The 17,338-nt window shown below is 55.1% G+C and overlaps 3 protein-coding genes across 3 annotated transcripts in view; 1 reads left to right on the forward strand and 2 right to left on the reverse strand.

The window, feature by feature from the left end:
- Positions 1-2,331: 2,331 nt before the first annotated feature.
- On the reverse strand, positions 2,332-4,708 carry LOC128976506 (nucleoside diphosphate kinase). Its single transcript, XM_054393783.1, has 5 exons — positions 4,661-4,708; positions 4,192-4,324; positions 3,653-3,754; positions 2,884-2,996; positions 2,332-2,554 (listed from the first exon to the last, which is right to left on the reverse strand). Exons 2-5 carry the CDS (start codon positions 4,318-4,320, stop codon positions 2,437-2,439), a joined length of 462 nt encoding a protein of 153 aa, XP_054249758.1. The 5' UTR covers positions 4,321-4,324; positions 4,661-4,708; the 3' UTR covers positions 2,332-2,436.
- Positions 4,709-6,207: 1,499 nt separating this feature from the next.
- On the reverse strand, positions 6,208-8,128 carry LOC128976505 (nucleoside diphosphate kinase-like). The gene is made up of 4 exons (XM_054393782.1): positions 8,000-8,128; positions 7,390-7,491; positions 6,648-6,760; positions 6,208-6,325 (listed from the first exon to the last, which is right to left on the reverse strand). The coding sequence occupies exons 1-4, from the start codon at positions 8,126-8,128 to the stop codon at positions 6,208-6,210; spliced, it is 462 nt and encodes a 153-aa protein (XP_054249757.1).
- A 5,091-nt stretch (positions 8,129-13,219) lies between these two features.
- SPAG9 (sperm associated antigen 9) overlaps positions 13,220-17,338 on the forward strand; it is a 51,586-nt gene continuing 47,467 nt past the window's right edge. Inside the window, exon 1 of the mRNA XM_054393839.1 lies at positions 13,220-13,525. Coding sequence (XP_054249814.1) covers positions 13,220-13,525 — 306 coding nt within the window. The remainder of the gene's footprint in view (positions 13,526-17,338) is intronic.

Raw genomic sequence — 17,338 nt, forward strand, 5'->3', positions numbered from 1 at the left:
GAACAGCCTGGATTGGAGAAGTAGGAGTAGAGGCCATTGCAATGGCACTTTGAGCCTTGAGTATTCTTTGTTCTCTGTTCTCAACCTGCTGAAAATTGCAGCTCTGGAGCTTTGGCTGGGTTTGGTAAGTACCTCTCCTTGGTTTGTTCTTAATGCAGCCACTTGCAGGTTGTCCCAGTCAGCTGGAGCAGGGCTGGCACAAGCTTGCTCTCTTCTCTCCTCCACAGCCTCTGGCTCCAGCAGGGGAAGCTTTTGCATTGAGTTGTGTTCTGTGATGTGCAGGCTGGGGCTGGTAACCAGCACATCTCTGAGCCCTCCTCCCTGCAGTCTGAGTTAGTCTTGAGGTGTCAAGAGGAAAGAGGAGCTCTGAACTCCTCCCTTTCTCCAGTGCAGGGAGTTCTGTTTGAGGTCTGTCAGTCCTGGATGTCGTCAAAGCAGCTCTTTCATTCATTAAACACTAAGCTGTGTCAAGTGCCACTGGCACACACCTGGCTCCAGAAGGAGCCCTGGCTCTGAATCCAAAATCCCTGAAGTGTCTGCCAAAGGCAGGGGATCTGGGAATGGCTCCTGCTTAGGAGAGGCTACAGGAACACCTGAGCCACACCAGCAGGCACTGGCAGAGTGGGCAGGCTGCTGGCTGTGGTGCCCACGGGGTGGGCTTCAATGTGCTTGGCACAGCTGTAGAGAGCTTCATCTTCACTCCGAACTCTGTGACTTGGCTAGAGAGCAGCAAAGTGTTTGTTGGACATCTGAAACCTCCCCCGGGGCCAGGCTCCCTGCAGCAGTGGCACAGCAGGTTTGTAGCTGCGGGGAGCGCGGGTTCTGCACCCTGCTTACTGCTGAGAGCCCTTCCCTGGCCTCGGGCTTTTAACTACAACCCTTTAACCCTTTCCTTGCCGCCTGAGGGAAGCGACAGCAGTGACCAGTTCCTTGCCCTACGGCTACTAACACGGGTCTCAGTGTGTGTTTGTTTCTGGTGTCTGTGATGTGAATGCCCTCTCCCATCGGTCTCTGTACCATGGTGCTAATACATTTGGTAACAATCCTCTACTGGGAAGGGATCTTGGAAAAACTGTGATTTCAATGATTTTTTTCTTCCTTTTGCTTTTCATATTTAAAAGAAAAAGCCACAGCCATTTATACAGAGGAGGCATCAGCTCTGGCCCCTGGGGAAGCATAGGGGCAGGAATCAAGGTGAAACAAAAACAAAAAAGGGTTTTTACATCATTTCTGTCTGTATTTGATAGAGATCAGCATCTGTACAAATGGAGTCTCTGATTTCCTTGGTAATTGGTGTGCTGGGTGAGAGGGTGTTCAGAGCTCTCTCATGCAATGTACATAACCAAGTGCAAAATGCTTTTGGAGAAATTAATGTTCCTTTCCTTTTTACAAGACTGCAGATTTTCAGCATGGATGTGGAAAGCATTAAAATTATAACTTTGTGTACAAGATGAAGATAATTCACTAAATCTGCCTTTTTTTACACAAAATAAAAATGATTAAAAGTCTGTCTGAGCCATGGGTGCTTTGGTTAGGTGCTCCTCAACCTCTCACAGACACAGGCTGCAGGTCAACTCTTGAGATTAAAACCTCTGTCTGTGAACCCCAGAGGAAGGCAGCTGGGGCTGCTGGGTTGAGTATGACCACAGCAGGAGGTCTGAGCAGGCCTTGGGTGGAAAGGAGCTTTAGGGAGCCATGGAATCATCCAGGCCACCAAACTGTCCTGAAGTGGCCCAGCTACAGCTTCTTGAGCACTCCTAGGGCTGGTGACAAAGGCTCCTTTGAACACAAGGATCCCCAATGCATGGGGCTGGCTGAGTCACCCCTGGCACCCCCTTTTAGGGGTGCTTACTGCTACTGCATGGAGCAGAAAAGGGGCTCTGCTGCTTGACAAGCTCCTGTCTGCTGCCTTTGCCTCCACCAGTTTTTCATTCCCTGATACTCAACCTTTCCCACCTTTTGCAGCTCTGCCCCCCAGCTGAGCAGATCAATTGAAGCATTCAGAGCATGCTTGGGGCTGTGTCAGTCAGTATTGGGGAGGGAGTTTTGTTATGGGGCAGTGTCCCTTCAGCTCTGTGGTGGAAGGAGCTCAAGCTCAGGTTCAGCTCTCCCTCTGCAACTGGCTTTGCAGCTGTAGCACTTCTGTGGCCTTCAAGGCCTTCTGCCATGACCAAAAGTCCCCAAATACTCATTCTGGATAAACATGGAAGATTATGGCAGAATTGCTGTGGTTGGAAGAGACCTCTGAGGTCTTGTGTGGTGGACTGGGGGCCCATCCCTCTCTCTGTGCAGCTGCTCTACAGTGAAGGCACCACAAAAGATAAGTTCACATCCATTTATTTAACAGAGCTGAAATGACCCTGGGGAGGGCTGCTCCCAGGGCAGCAGCTGGAACGAGATGTGTGGAGAAGGCACAATTCCTTGTGGAGGCTCCTTTCACTCATAGATCCAGTCGTGTGCACAGGACCTGTAGTCAACCAGCTCTGCAGGCTTGAACCAGAGGCTGATCTCCTTCTGCGCACTCTCCACGGAGTCGCTGCCATGGATGATGTTCCTGTGGGAAGCAGAGGCCACACTGCTGCAAGGGCAGACACTCGCAGAAGCACCTACAGATGCAGACTGCCAGGTACCTACCCCCTGGGAACTAAGGGGACCTGGCAGGGTGAGGAGGTCACTGTCAGCAGCTGACCTTACATGGTGCCAGAGGAGCTGCATTTCAAAACAGCTCAGCTCTGGACCAAGCCATTTACTTAAGCAGCACTTGGGGAATGTGACCTGCAAACAAAATGCCATCAGGCTGGGGGCTCTGCCAACACTTCTGACCCTCTAGAGTAAAACATCAACACTGAGGGGCTTCATCTCCATCACAAACTGAGCACGAACCTTCCTACTTGAATGCAGAAGTCACCACGGATGGTGCCAGGCTTGGAGTCTGCAGGGTTTGTTTCCCCCAGCATGACTCTCCCAGTTTTAACTACGTTGAGTCCTTCCCATACCTTAAAGAAAAAAAGACAAATCCTGTTAGGCTGTGCGTAGAAATCAAGGGTTAAGCTTGGCCAGGAATAGACTCTGAAAAGAAGAGGGCTCCAGCACTGAGCTTCATGCAGCCCAGATTCTCCTAGGCCTGGAACAAAGAGTAGGGAAGGGCATGTGAATGGAAAACACTTAAGAAAAGGGCCTTAAGGTCACTCCAGTCAAGCAGATGCTTTACCAGGCCTTGGGAGTCCACTGATGAATGAGGTCAACCTCATACTTCTTCTGCTGAGACAGCTGGGGGCACCCCAGCTGCTGCACAAACAGGGGAGAGGCTACTCAGGCAAGTGACTGTTTTGGAGGGGTACAAAAAAGAATGACTCAGAAAGGGGTTTCTGTGGGACAGCCCTGACCCAGCGCAGCTCAGAAGATTCTTTGGTGCATGAGATTGGCTCTCCGGAGTTCTGCTCAATCCAGGCCAAGCATTTTTATCTGCACTTCACAGATGTACCCTTTCCTTCTTGCTAAGGAACAGTTAACTTGATTTTAGTTTTATTTTGCCACTGTCACAACTGGTTAGTTAGAAAAAAAAATGTTTCTGTTAATCTGAGTATTTTAAATAACTTCCAGAGCAAGACAAATAGTCAGGAAAGTCTTGGGGTAAAATCAAGCCACTTACCATGGCCACAACGGGTCCAGAGTTCATGTATTTAACCAGCCCAGGGTAGAATGGTCGGTCCTTGAGGTCAATGTAGTGTTGTTTGAGAAGGTCTTCAGAGGCCTTTGAAAGGATGGGACAGGAGATGGCACTTTCAAACCACCCTACCCCAAAGGCTGTCGCTGTGCAGCGGGAGCATGGCCGACACCAGTCGAGATCACTGCAGCAGCTGCTGGGAGCGTTCCGGATTTCAGGGGAAGCTCCCAGGGCGCAAGGCACAGCAGCGCTGTACTGGCGCTCAGGGCGAGCCGTACAGCTCCTTCCTTGCAGCAGCCATCCCCAGCAGCACGGGGAGCACAGCTCGGCTGCACGCAGCCACCCGAGCGAACGTCTCCCTAGGGAACCGGAGAGGCCTGCGGCACGGCGCCGCGCTGCCAGCCGCCAGGAAACCCCCGCGCCAGTGCCCACCGCGCTGCGAGAACGCCGCATGGGGAGGGGTCTGCGGATCTATGGACTGGGGACAGAGGGAGCGCGGAGGCCCTGCCCGCGCAGGCACTTACGTGCAGGAACTTCATGGCCACCAGTCTGAAGCCCTTCTGCTCGAAGCGCTTGATGATGTCCCCCACCAGCCCCCGCTGCACGCCGTCGGGCTTGATGGCGATGAAGGTGCGCTCGCAGTTGGCAGCCATCGCGCTGCGGGGCAGAGACAGGCGCAGGGGTCAGGCTCGGCCCCGCCGCCGCCTCAAGGTCGGAGGGAGCCGGCGCCCGCTCCGCCATGGCTGCTGCGGCCCGGCCGGGCCCACGTGGCGCTGGGCCCCCGTTCTGCGCCCCCGCTCCGGGCCCCGCGCCACCGGCCCGGCCGCGCCCAGCCCACGGGGCCCCCCTCTCGCCCCGCCGCGACGAGAACCGCAGCCTGCCGCCGCCGTGCCCGGAGCTGCATTGTCCCCTCCGCCGTGACGAGCCTGGCGCGGCCCTCGGCCTCCTCTCACAGAGCGAACCGGAGCGCAGCGGGCCCGGGCCTAGTCTCACCTCGCCGGAGTCGCCGCTACCACCCCTACCGCAGCCGCCGAAGAGAAAGGAGGAGCAAGCAGGCGGCCGCCGGATCCGCCCTGCGCGGAGGAGGAGCTGCCGCCCCGCTTGCGGCGCTTGGGGGCGGGCCCGGCGGGGCTGGGGGCTCGCTGCGGCGCCCGCCCACCGACACCCGCCAGGGCGGGCCCGGCGGGACTGCTGGGACCAGCGGCGTCTGCGCTCCTGAGGGCCCGGCGGGCGCGGGCCGGCTGTCTCCGGGCCCCTCGGCGCTGGCAGCTGGCCCGGGGCAGCTGTCGGCCGGGCCGCGCCCAGCGGCACCTGTCGTCCTCGCTCCTTCGGCGGCCGCCAGGAAGGGCTCTCGCGGCCGGTGCGGGGCAGCCGCGGCGCGCAGCCCACTCCGCAGGGGTTTTACTTCATTCAGGCGACAGTAAGAGCTGTTTCGTTGGTACCACCTCTTCAGGAGCCTGATACCTTCACACAGCACCACAAGTACTGAGCTCAGCATGTATTGCACAGCTTCCTGTGTGAAACAAGAACTCGCTGCAGGAAAGCAACCCAGGAGTTTGAACAAGCAACTTCATGCAGCTCTTGTCTTTAATGGATTCAGCACTGCACGTAAAGAAGCACAGAACAGATCCCAACACCTTTCTTGCTCCCCGTCCAGTAGAGTTTTCTCTGACAGCAGCAGACACCTCTGCTGAAGTGCTGACACAGCATCATTCTGTATTTCCTTACATCCATTTAAAAGCCAGAGCTAAAGTAACTTCAGAACCACCTTATCCCAGAGCAGCTTGCTTTGGAGTTATCTAGGGAAAGACAGAAACAAGGACCTGGGTGAATTCCCAGCTGCTCAGCAAACAGTGCTCAGTTGCTGCTCTCTGCAGTCAGGACTGCTACAGCCAAGTGGCTGAGGGTGGATCTCCCTCATCCATCCTCACATTAATCTTCTTTTCACATAAAAGGGCATTTCAGAAAGCCTGGCCTAGTAATCCTTCCTTAGAATGCTAAATAAATCCTGTGTGGGGAAAAAAGCAAGCCGAAACAGTGTCAGTCTGGAGGAAGTGCTAGTTGGGCTGAAAGCTGTGCACAGGGGAACACAGAAGCTCTGCTGAAGCCACCTGGGGCTGGCAGCAGGCTCAGGCCCCCACACTTGGGCACACATTCACAAAGCACCAGTCATGTCCTCACCTTTGGACAGAATCAGCCTTGGACACTGTGCCACTTGCAGTTGTTTACCAAATATATTCTTACCATTTTTTTCCTAGTTACCAAAATATCCTCTTTGACTACAGAGTGTTTCAGGAAACTATCTGCATTCTCTGCTCTGTGTTTAGTCTTCTCTCCCTCACCTCCAGAAGTGTGATTCTACCTCTAACCTGGCAGCTCTTCACCCAAGCAGCAGCAGAGGCTGACTGCATTTAACATTCACACCAGAGCCATCTCAGCTTCCTGGGGTAGGTTTCTACCAGTGTGTAGGGAGGGCTTTGCCACAACTAGAGTCTAGCAGCTGTCTACAGGCAGGAGACACCAGAAGGTACAGGGAAGCTTTAGTCATAGATCCATTCATGAGCACAGCTCCTGTAATCAACGAGTTCCTCAGGAGTGAACCACAAATTGATCTCTGTCTCAGCACTTTCTACGGAGTCACTTCCATGGATGATGTTCCTGGGAAAAGAAAAAGTGGACACAGAATGCATACAAGCCTCAGACTGAAAGCAAGGCTGGCTGCTCCTTTTGAGTGTTCTCCTTTTGGAGAGAGGCTCTAAGCAGCTGTGCAGCAGCGGTGGGCACAGAGCAGGCAGCCCCAGCTCTGCTCATGATTCTGTCAGTAGGGAGCCCACAGCTGGATTTCCATCTGCAGATGGCATGGGCACAGCGAATGGCAACTCCCTGCACATGGCAGAGAAGGATGGAGCACAGCTCCTGTGTCCTAACACCTACTGTGACACAGCTCTGGGCACTGGATGTCGTTAGATGGCATCAGTACCTTCCCACTTGAACGCAGAAGTCCCCACGGATCGTGCCAGGCTTGGAGTCAAAGGGATTCGTTTCCCCCAGCATCACTCTTCCAGTCTTCACCACGTTGAGACCCTCCCACACCTGGAAACAAAACCCCACGGAGGTGATTAATTGTTAGTGGTCGATGAAGGAGTGAGCATTGATCACACCTTCCAGGTGGCACAGTGCATCCTGGCACCCATCACCACCCAAGCAGTCACAGGAGCAGGACAGGTTTGATCTCCAGTTCTTCTGTCAGGTCCTGGGAGTGTTTGTTGGAGTTTTCACCTCACCTCACCAGGGAGAGCAACATCACAGGATGTGACCAGCCCCGCTGAGCTGTCTGCTGGCTGAGCAGCTGTACCTCCAGTCAGCTATTTGGTACAGATGCGTTGCCAGGGGAAAGAGGAAATCCCTTCTACTGAAGGCAGAGAGGTCTGCAGTGATTATAGTTTGGAGCACTGCAAACACATCCCCACCACTGCCTTCCAGCTTGCTTAGTGAATGGCATCGCATAGTGGGGGGTTGTGCAGCTTCACTGCTTCCCAAGGTCACAGCTTTGGTTCCCCCATTACCTTCAGCACCCTGATCCTGATTATGGTCATGAACAGCACATCTCCCACTGACAATATTCCAGTCTGGGGCTTTAAGGTCTTTTAAAAGCAAGCTGGAGTTCAGTGAGGAAGAAATTTACTGCAGCCAGAACAATGAATCCTTAGCTGAGAACTCACCATGGCCACAACCGGCCCAGAGTGCATGTACTGCACCAGGCCCTCATAGAAGGGCCGGTCCTGGAGGTCAATGTAGTGTTCTCTCAGCAGGTCTTCAGAGGCCTGTGACAAAAAGCAACCCCAAAAAATCTTACTGTGAGAACTTGAGAGCATGCTGCAACTGCACAGCTTAAGCACAGAGCTATTCACTCTGGAACTTGCACACACTTGGAAATTCAGCATTTCCAGGGCCTTCCTCGGGGCGCTTCTGCTGGATGGGACTTTGAATCCCTGGCTCTCACCTGAGCTGACCTTGAGAGCTGCCTTTTGCCACACTGCCAGCTGGTGCCAGCTGGGCTTCCTACCAGGCATTTAGAGATACCATTAGGTATAAGATGCACCCAAATGAATATTCCCTTCAGACTAAGGACATCAGCTTGCTAAACATAGCATGCTTAGCACGTCTAAAGCAGTTAGCCAGAGCTGGGAACTGGAACTTCTCCAGAAATGGCCAGAAACATTCCAAGGCTTCTCAAAACCTCAGGTTTAATTGTTCTGGAGGCTGCATCCATGCTCACAGCACACTGCTCCGAGGCTGCAGTGTGTAAGAAGTGCAAGAAGGACAGCTCACGTGAATTAATTTCATGGCCACCAGTTTGAAGCCCTTCTGCTCGAAGCGCTTGATGATGTCCCCCACCAGCCCCCGCTGCACCCCGTCGGGCTTGATGGCGATGAAGGTGCGCTCGGCGCTGGAGGCCATGATCCTGCCGGGGAGCAAAGCTGTTACCGCGGAGCGGGCAGCACTGTCACCCGGTGCCACCTGCCGTGCCGGCCGCTGCTGACACCGAAGTGGCTCCGCCTGAGCGGTGCTCGATCGCAGGTTCCGCAGCTGCTGCGGAGTTTACAGCAGTGACTGTGCCCGAGCCGGCGAATGCTTCGATCGGAGACGTTGAAGAGGAGCAGGAGGTGAGCACTGCCCCGGGTGGCCGCCGCCGCAGCTCGGAGCAAAGCAGGCAGGACAGATCCCCGTGGATCACTGCCACCGGCAGCCGGTAGCGCCGCCCGGGCCCCGACCGCGCTCCGCGACGGTGTGTACAGGGACAGGGGCCTGCCGCTACCGCACAGCCGCGAGCAGACGCCAGCGGAAGCCCGCCGAGCGCCGTTTCGGTGCGGCACAGAAGCGCTGAAACGGGCCGGGGTCCCCTCCTGCCGCCCCGTCCCCCGCCAAGGTGGGGGAATCCCCCGCCCAGCAGCGCCCCGCTCCCCCTCACCAGCCCGCTTCGGGACCCCTGGACCGCCCCGAACCCCACCCTCGCCGCCCCGCCTGGGGAGCGCCGAACCGACCGCTCTTCACCGTCCGTCTCACCGGCTGCCGGTCCCCGCTGCTCTGAGACCCGGGCGGCAGCTGCCGGACGAGACCCGGCTTAGCCCGGGCCGCCCCCTCGGGGCGAGTGTTGCCATGGCGACGGCGGAGCCTCCGGGCCGGCAGGGAGCGCCTGGCTGAGCCGCGCTGCCGGTCCCGGTACGGACCCGATACCCGGCTCCGTCTGCCCGGTCCGTCTCCCGCCGCCTCCCGGACCGGCCTCCGGCCGCCTCGCCTTTGTTAAGCGTTTCAGTCTCAGCTGCTGAAGCTTATTTTGTATTTAACAAGAATCTCATCATCATTCTGTCCTGGTGCAGCCTCCTCCTTAACGAAGGCGATTTTCTTTTAATTTTCTTTTCCTTGCTATACAGTTGTAGATCTGTTCGGCCTTGAACATTTTGTTCCCTTAGAGATCTAAAGATAACACAGCTCCCCAGATAACACATCTGTCCAATAACACATCTGTCCAGCAACACACCTGTCCAGTAACACATCTGCATGCCCAGGCTCCTGCATTCTCAGCGTCCCATTTTTCTTTCCCAAACCAGGACGAACTTCCTGGCTCTACTCCTTGACTCCTCCTGCAAGCAAAACACTGTGGCTTTCCCCTTCCTCCAGGCAGGATTTGGCTGCTGTGTAACAGGGCTAAATTCAGCTGTTTGATGCTGTGGGTTTCCTTACTTGGGATCTCTCTTTTCTGCTACAAGCCATCACCCCCCATGTTCTGTTGGGAGAATCTGGATGGGACACAGCATCTCTTCAGCCACCCCCTGCACTAGTGCTCAGGGGTCTGTTTTCCAGGGGGGATCACACTGTGCTATGATGTCCCAGGGTCTCTGATTCAGTGACCACAGAGCACTGCAGGCTGTTGTGAGCCCCCTTGAAGTTATTGCAGACATGGAACCTCTGAGCGCTCTCCTGACGAGGTCAATCCCCTACACTCTGCTGTTTCAGTGCACATTTAAGAGAGAAGGCTTCATGATGTGATGCTGTAATCCCCACTAAGGCAAAATAACATTTAAAAATAGAAAAAACATCTCTAGAAACAGGATGTTTAGGAAAATGCTTAAAAGCAGGCACAGGAGAGCTATTTCCAGCCCTGCTAAGGCTGGCATTTAACGATTAGGCTTAGGATGCACCAGAAGGTGGGCAAGCTCTGTCTGCAGCTTTACCACAGCTCTGCTCTGTGATCTTTGCCAAGTCTTTTAACCTTATTAAATAAGGGTCACCTGTGTCACTTTGGGCATTAATCCATGGCCAGCAGAGCACCTTGTGCCTGATGGAGTCCATGACAAACCACAGCAGCCTGCTTCCTCTTTACTTTTACTGCCTCAGAGGCTTTTCTGCTGGCTGAAAACTACCAGAATCACTAAATTGTGCTGAAAATTAGCAGGGCTACCTGAAGCACAAAGGAGCAGAGTCCAGACAAACAATTCCCTAAAAACAAGCTAATCACAGGAAGAGGAAGTCATGATCTCCAAAGCCCTCAAGTGAGTGAACCAAGTCTGATTACTGAGCCCACGCCATTTGCACATTACTTAAACCCAGCAGAGAGTTTAAACCCAGGCCTGAGGCAAAAGCTTGACAGCAAACATCTCCAACTTTTGGGAGAATTTGAACACAGCTCACAGCTGGGCTGTACCCTGTGTCTGTACCACGCAGAAACTGGAGGGGTTCTCATCAGGACTCACATTTGTGTTGTGCACCTCCTGCCCCTTAGAGCCAGGATCCTAAGGCTGAGATGTTTTGTTTCTGGTGGCCATGCTCCTCCTCACCTAGCCAGATACTGCTATCACTCCTCTGCTTTTACCTTGATTTCTGTTGTGCTTCAAGATATAAAGCACCACATTGCCTTTACAATGATTTCTTCCTCTGGCTAAAGTCCCAGTTAAGCACTTCTCATCCCATACCCATTCCAGGGCTAATTTTCTTCCCTGGTAAACTGCAAATCAATTTCCTTCCAAACAAACTTATTTATAGTAATAGAGAATAGAAGTTTTCTTATTATCCAGATAGCTGATTTCTTGTTTCAGGCAGTTCTTTCCCCAGGAAGCTGAAGTGCATTTTACTCCAGCAGTTAGCACAGCCAGCCACTGCTTCCCAGATACACAGACAACAGTGTCAGGGCTCCTAGTGCTGGGTTCCTGGTGCTGTTTCATGTGCTTGATTAGTCTGCTAAATTGAAAAGCCATCAAGGTCCCTTAAGCCCCTGGCAAGCAACTAGGAAATAATTCCATAATGTGTTCTACTTTTAATCCACCTCTGAATTTCTGATCTCATGCAGACTGCAAGGTGCACACCATCAGATGTGAACACAGTGGTAAGACTGTCAGTAAGGTGCCTTTTTCCACCCCTCAGACTTGGCTCCCAGTTTGTTCTTTGCCTTTTTAAATGTCCATTCCCCAATGTCAGAACCCTGACCAAGCAAACAGAAACAAAGCATGAGCACAAATGGCCTCTTCTACCTGTACCTCCCAGCCTGTCTGTTCACTGCTAGCCCAGCTCCAGCACAGAAGCTCCATCTCTCCATTGTGCTGACAGCAACAGGGCAAGAACAGCCTGTCCTCAGAGACCCCTGCCCTGAGCATCTGTCAGCAGTCACCTTGCCCCACTTTTGCTGTCTGCAGAACGTCTGCCTCTTGAGCTACTCCCTCTACCAGGACAAAGGCAGAACCACAAAACCCTGGGCAGAGGAAGGGCTCTGCTGCAGCTCAGGATGGCTGAGTTTACCCTCACGACCTGCAGCCCCTCCGAGCTGACCCCACACACACAGGGTCACACAGGGATTACCTGCTGAGCTCGGGGTTCAAAGTGCACTGCAAGCAGCCATGGCCTAGCTGTCAGCTACCTCACCCTCTCGCTGCTACAAGCCTCCCTACCACATCTGGTCAGGCTCAGAACCCCCCAGTTCACTACTCCCACCCCACAGGCTCTCAGTGTCCTCTGCCATGCCAGCAACCAAGGCCAATGCATGAGCTGAGGGGAGGGAGAAGTTCTGGAAGACAGCTTCCAGTTTCCCTCAGCAACATGCATCCCCTGAGGATTTTAATCCATGGCCAGCACCAGGCAAACACACAGGGGCTACAGTTCTGCTCAGTGGGCAACTGCTAATGAGAAATATGGAAAAAGAATCTTTTCATGGGAATTGTTTCCAGTAATCTAAACAAAAGATTCACTTGAGGAGATGTGAGCAGTAACGTAGACATTGTGGGCTTTTACAAAGTAGTTTTAGCTACAGTTAAGTCCTTTTTTTGGACATAATTAAAAAGCAAATAGCTTCTATTTCCGTTTGCTGTGTTTGTCATTCAATTTCTACTTTAACTGTGCCCTGGCCACACTAATTAGCTTAGGACGATGAGCTGAAGAGAACTCACACGAAATCCAAATCCAGTGCTCTGGGCTGAAGTCTCCTCCTGTCATCCCTTCACACACAGACCCCAGCAGAGGCTCTCAGAACCAGTGCCACAGGAGCACAGCAGTGCACCCCTGTGCTGCTCTCAGGGGGAGACCACTGCAGCCCTCTGGGAAGCCTGCACCGCCGATCAGCTCCTGCCCTTTCGGCACACTCCTTGGCTGCCTTGTCAGAGACAGCGATTTCCCAGATGTGGTTATGGGTCACACCCACGGAGGGTGGCAGCTCTGAAGCTGTTCGGTCTCAGCTGTGTTCGGATTCCCCACGGATGTCCGCAGCAGCTCAAGTCATTGCCGTGACAAACCCTTGATCCAGAAGGGATTCACTGCTATAGGTCTCAGGGCTCCCGATTCCTCCCCGTGTGAGGGCTGCTTCCCGAGGCTGCTGCAGGCCCGGCGGCCGCTGTCGGTTTATCTGGAGATGTGATGGGAAGCCAAAGGTCTTTCGGCTGCCAGCGATCAGCCAACGCCACACTCGTCGCCAAGCCCCCGGGTCCAGCTGCGGCTCCGCCACTCATCTCTGAACGGCCTAAGCCTGTCCCGGGAGTAGGAGCCGTCTGAGGTGCACTCACGGCCCCTCGCAGAGCCCTTCCTGCCGCCTCCCGTTCAGAATAACGGAGCGCGGCCTCGGCCCCCCGCCCTGGCCCCTCGGCTGGCCTCTGCCCATGGCCCTCAGAGATGCGACTCTCCCGGTGCGACGGGACCCGCTCTTCTCCGGCCCTGCCCCGGTACCGACGCGGTCTGGCCCTGTCCCAGTTCTCGTGAACATCCGCCCGACCTCAGCACTCCACTAGGATCCACACGAGGCGGTGGCCCCACGCTTCCCGGACACACCGGCAGGGGGCACCCGGCCCCCGCCCGACTCCGCCCCTCGCGCCGCCGCCTCGCCCCTACCGCATGACGTGCAGCCCCGCCCCGGCGCGGCGGTGACGTCAGTGCCGCGCGCCAGCGCCGCGCTCCGCCCCGCTGCCCGCGCCGCAGCTGAGGCCCCGCCGCAGAGCGAGGAGGAGGCGCCAGGAGCGCCCTGAGCCGCTGCTGCCGCGTCGGGCCCCCGAGGGAAGACGCACGCCGGCAGCCATGGAGCTGGCGGACGGCGTGGTGTATCAGGAGGACCCGGGCGGCCCCGGCCCCGCCATGATGTCGGAGCGGGTGTCGGGGCTGGCAGGCTCCATCTACCGCGAGTTCGAGCGGCTCATCGGGCGGTACGACGAGGAGGTGGTGGCCGAGCTGATGCCGCTGGTGGTGGCCGTCCTGGAGAACCTGGACTCGGTGTGCGCACACAGCCAGGAGACCAGCGTGGAGCTGGAGCTGCTGCGGGACGACAACGAGCAGCTGCTCACGCAGTACGAGCGGGAGAAGGCACTGCGCAAGCAGGCCGAGGAGGTGAGGCCGGGCGCCGGGCCCTGGGGCTGCGGCGGAGCCGGTGAAGGGCGGAGGCCCGTTCCCGAGGCGGGCGGCGGCTCCGGGCTTCCTCCCGTGGACGTGGGGGGACTTCCTGGCCAAGGTGGCGGCCGGGCCGCCTCCAGCGGAGCCGGCAGGGGCGGGGTGCTTGCGGAACCTGGGCCCGGGGTGCCCGGCGGTGGTTGCTGCCGGCTCCCACGCAGAGGCCCCGGCGAGTGGCCCGGTCTGAAGGGAGCCAGCGGGTGACGAGCTCAGGCAGCGACGTGTGCCTGGGAGGCGGGGAGCGCTCCCCCTCTGCCGGCTCCGCTCTCGGTCTCCAGCGCCTCGGAGGGGCCGGTGCGCGCCTCTCCGGGCAGTGCCGTGCGGTAGCAGAGCCCTGGCGCCGGTGCCCGCCAGCCCGCTGCTCAGCATGACGCTTCCCGGAGGGCTCCGCTTTCGCACCCCAGAGCTCAGGTCTCCCGGGCACCGGCTCCGTAGGGCAAGAGCAGCGCTGCAAACACGGACCCGGGCACTGCCCGTTCCGCGCTGTCGCTGCCCCTCTGGAGTATCGCCGTGTCGGGAGGGGCATTTCCCATCTGGGATCGGTTACCGAGGGTGGTTGCAAACGGGAATGCTTGGTGAAAAACACGAAAATAGGAGCTGTGAGGCTGAGGTTCCTCAGAGCTGGAACATAAAATCTGAACTCAGTAACAGGTGGTGCAGACCATCCATGACACGAGCTCTGACTATGGATGTTGCTACAAAAATTGCAATAAAAACGTCCAAGAGTGGTTTCAGCACAAATCAGCTGGTTGGAGCCTGGTTCCCTATGAGGTTAGAAAGCAGTGCAACAGAGACCAGCTGTGCAGGGCAGCTTCCTTCAGCTCTGTGCCTGGCCAAAGTGCTGTAGGAAATTGGATTGCCAGCATTATCTGTAATGGGACAAGCCATCTTACAGGGCTATTTCCAGACTTTGTGTAGTCTGCTTATGTTTGGGGTGGTGCTTTATCTTCTGAATTTTCTCCAGCCAGAAGAATGGCAGCCCTGAGTGTGGGTCCTGTATTGACAAGGAACACTGGATGGGAAACATGAGCCCGTGACAAATATTTTTATGTTGTGGTTATAAACGACTGCAAAATGTTGTCTCAAAGTTGTTCCAGGACTGGATTCGTTTGTCACAAAGTGCTGTGGTGTGGGAGGTGTCCCCCAGCTCTCACATCATTCATCCTGCTTGTCAGACCTGTCCTTGTTTTATGATGCCCTGTGGACTTTGGCCAGGGGACTGCTGCTGGAAGGACTCAGTCACTCGTTCTGGCACGAGCTGGATGTAGATGATGTAGATGATGTCTTTGGAAGGCAGATTTTATTTTCATTAAGAGACTGAGAGGAAGGGAGTTATAAATATTTTGTGAACTGATTGATGACAAAGTCAGGCTTGAAGCAGCAGCATTTGCCAGACTGGGAGCAGCAGGCCCTGGGCAGCAGAACAGAAACCATAACCAAGTGGTGACACAGGAGGGGCTGTGGCCCTTCAGGAGCTGCTGTGGGCAGGGTACTTCATTGCCATCTCCGTTCCTTGGTGCCATGCTGAACTACCTGGAGAGGCTGAGCATTCTGCAGTCTGAACAGCAGTGCCCATGCTGGCAGGCAGCTTTGGTGGTGCTTTCCAGAGGGCAGTGGGACCTCAGACTGTGATCTGCTTTGGAAGGGCAAAGGGCAGTGTGTTGTGGTGTGCTGGACATGGGTGAAAGTGACTCAGAGCTGCATCTTTGGACCTTCAGCAGAGGCACATGTTGTGCTCAGAGCTGACTGTGACAGCTGATTTTGTCACTGCTGACATAGTCTGATGGGTGCAAATGAAAGGGAACATGAGCAGAGCACTGCCTTGGACAAGTTATTGGCCTGCTGAGTTTCTTTCCCTTTCCTTGTGGAGGTTCAGCTGGTGTCAGCTGATAGCAGAATGGGGAGTTGTGAAGTTTGGTATTCCATGTCTCCTGTTCTGGCTGTCCCAAACAACTATCAGGCTTCTTTTATGAGCTGCTGTTATCAGTGCCCTGATGAGTTTGATAGTTTGCTATTAGAGTTGGAATCTCCTTCCACCATTGTGCTCATTCACCTCTGTTATTTCCTGTGCTTAAAAAATGCAACTAAAGGAACCTCAGGAAGGGTCTTGCCTGTGGACTTCTGTTAAGGTGACTTTGAAAACAAACCATTTGCTTTCAGAAGTTCTGGGCCTCCTCAGTCCTCGAGGTAATTGTGAAGGCCCTTGTGTGACTACTGACACTGTGTTCTGTGACGCAGACACAGGAACCAGCTCTCCTGCTGTGCTGCTTGCAGTTCTGCATAGCTTAGCTCCCTGCTTACGGTGCTGGGAGCCTGCCCTGTCACAGAGAAGTGGAAGAGGAAGAAGGGTTTGGGGTGCCCTGCTGAGTTACACTGCCACAGAAGTACACGGCTCCATACCTGGGCAGTGTGCCTAGCAGAAGGGGCTGGAGGGGACTTGGAAAGAGGACAAAATCTGCTCCTCTTAGCCCTGTCCAGATGCCTGATAAATCTTTCAGCTTTTCTGCTGCTGATGGGATTAAGCTGTTCTTGCAGTCTGATGTTCAGTGCATGGTTGCTACTTGTGCCACCATGAAAAAGGCTTTGCCAGCATGAGAATTAGTTTAAGAAGCAGCATGAGCTTGATGCTTGCTTTTTCCTCCTGTTCCCAGGGTTCTCTTTGTCCTTTGGGACTGTACATTGAGCAGACACTGCAGTCCAAGCTCGGGTGTTCCTGCTTGATGAGAGCAGAACTGGGCTCCATGCTAGAGACCCTTGCTGGAATAGTGTGCCAGGTCCTGGGCTGTTCTCACTCACATGCATTCTTCTCCCCCCTCCCCTCCAGTCCAGCTGATCTGGGAGCTGGCTTGGTTGTTAATTGTCTCTGCCTGCCCCAGGAAGCAGCAGCAGCTGGCTGAGGACCTGGCTCACTGTAATCAAGGTAGTGAGGGCCTGTCAATGGGTGCCACAGGCTGCCAAGTAGGAGGAACTCTGACATCAGATATGCTCAGGGTTGCACCTGGATCGTGTGACAGAAAACAAGTTGGGATAGAAGCAAACAGAGGATGGCATAAACAGAGAAGATGATGTTGGGCTGGCTCTGTGCTGCCAAGGGCTGGGATGGCTTTGTGAGTGAAGGAGGGCCCAGACCTGTCTGCCCTGCTCCTGCCTTGGCTGGGCTGAGATCAGGTTGATTGCTGTAAGCTTTGGGTGGATTCAGAGCTGGTTCCATAAAGACTTCTGGGTGTTACTTGTGAGGTGCCTTTTCATACTTCCCATTGGAGGGCTTTAAGAACAGGTTGGACAGATGGCTGTTGAAATGACAGAGGTGATACTGCCTGGAGAACATAGAAGGATTAAATGGGAGTTGCCAAACATAGTTTGTGGAGGTATCACAGGCTTGGGTTTCAGCAGGAGGCACGGGCAGGAGGTGTGCATCACATCCTGTGCTCTCAGCTCTTCGTGTCCTCAGCAGCACTGGCAGCCAGACAGCAGCACCAAGCACCAGGGCCTTGAAACAAGGTAGCCTTTTAAGGACCACTCTAGCCATATCTAGATGACATTGCATAGCTGGTCCTGGGTCCAGCCCTGTTGGTGTCCTTCAGCTTGTTCTGGAAAAAGAACCAGAGAAGTCTCACTTCTTGCTGGGGGTGTGTGAGGGCTCTGTGGCCTGGACAGGCTGTCACTTCAGGTAAGGAAGGCTTGGCTGTGGTCTGCCTCAGCAGCTCAGGTTGAAATCAGAGGCTGCCTGGTGTCCATGCAGGAAGTGGCCAC

This window comes from Indicator indicator, chromosome 29 (genome assembly GCF_027791375.1).
Source record: "Indicator indicator isolate 239-I01 chromosome 29, UM_Iind_1.1, whole genome shotgun sequence".
NCBI lineage: Eukaryota > Metazoa > Chordata > Aves > Piciformes > Indicatoridae > Indicator > Indicator indicator.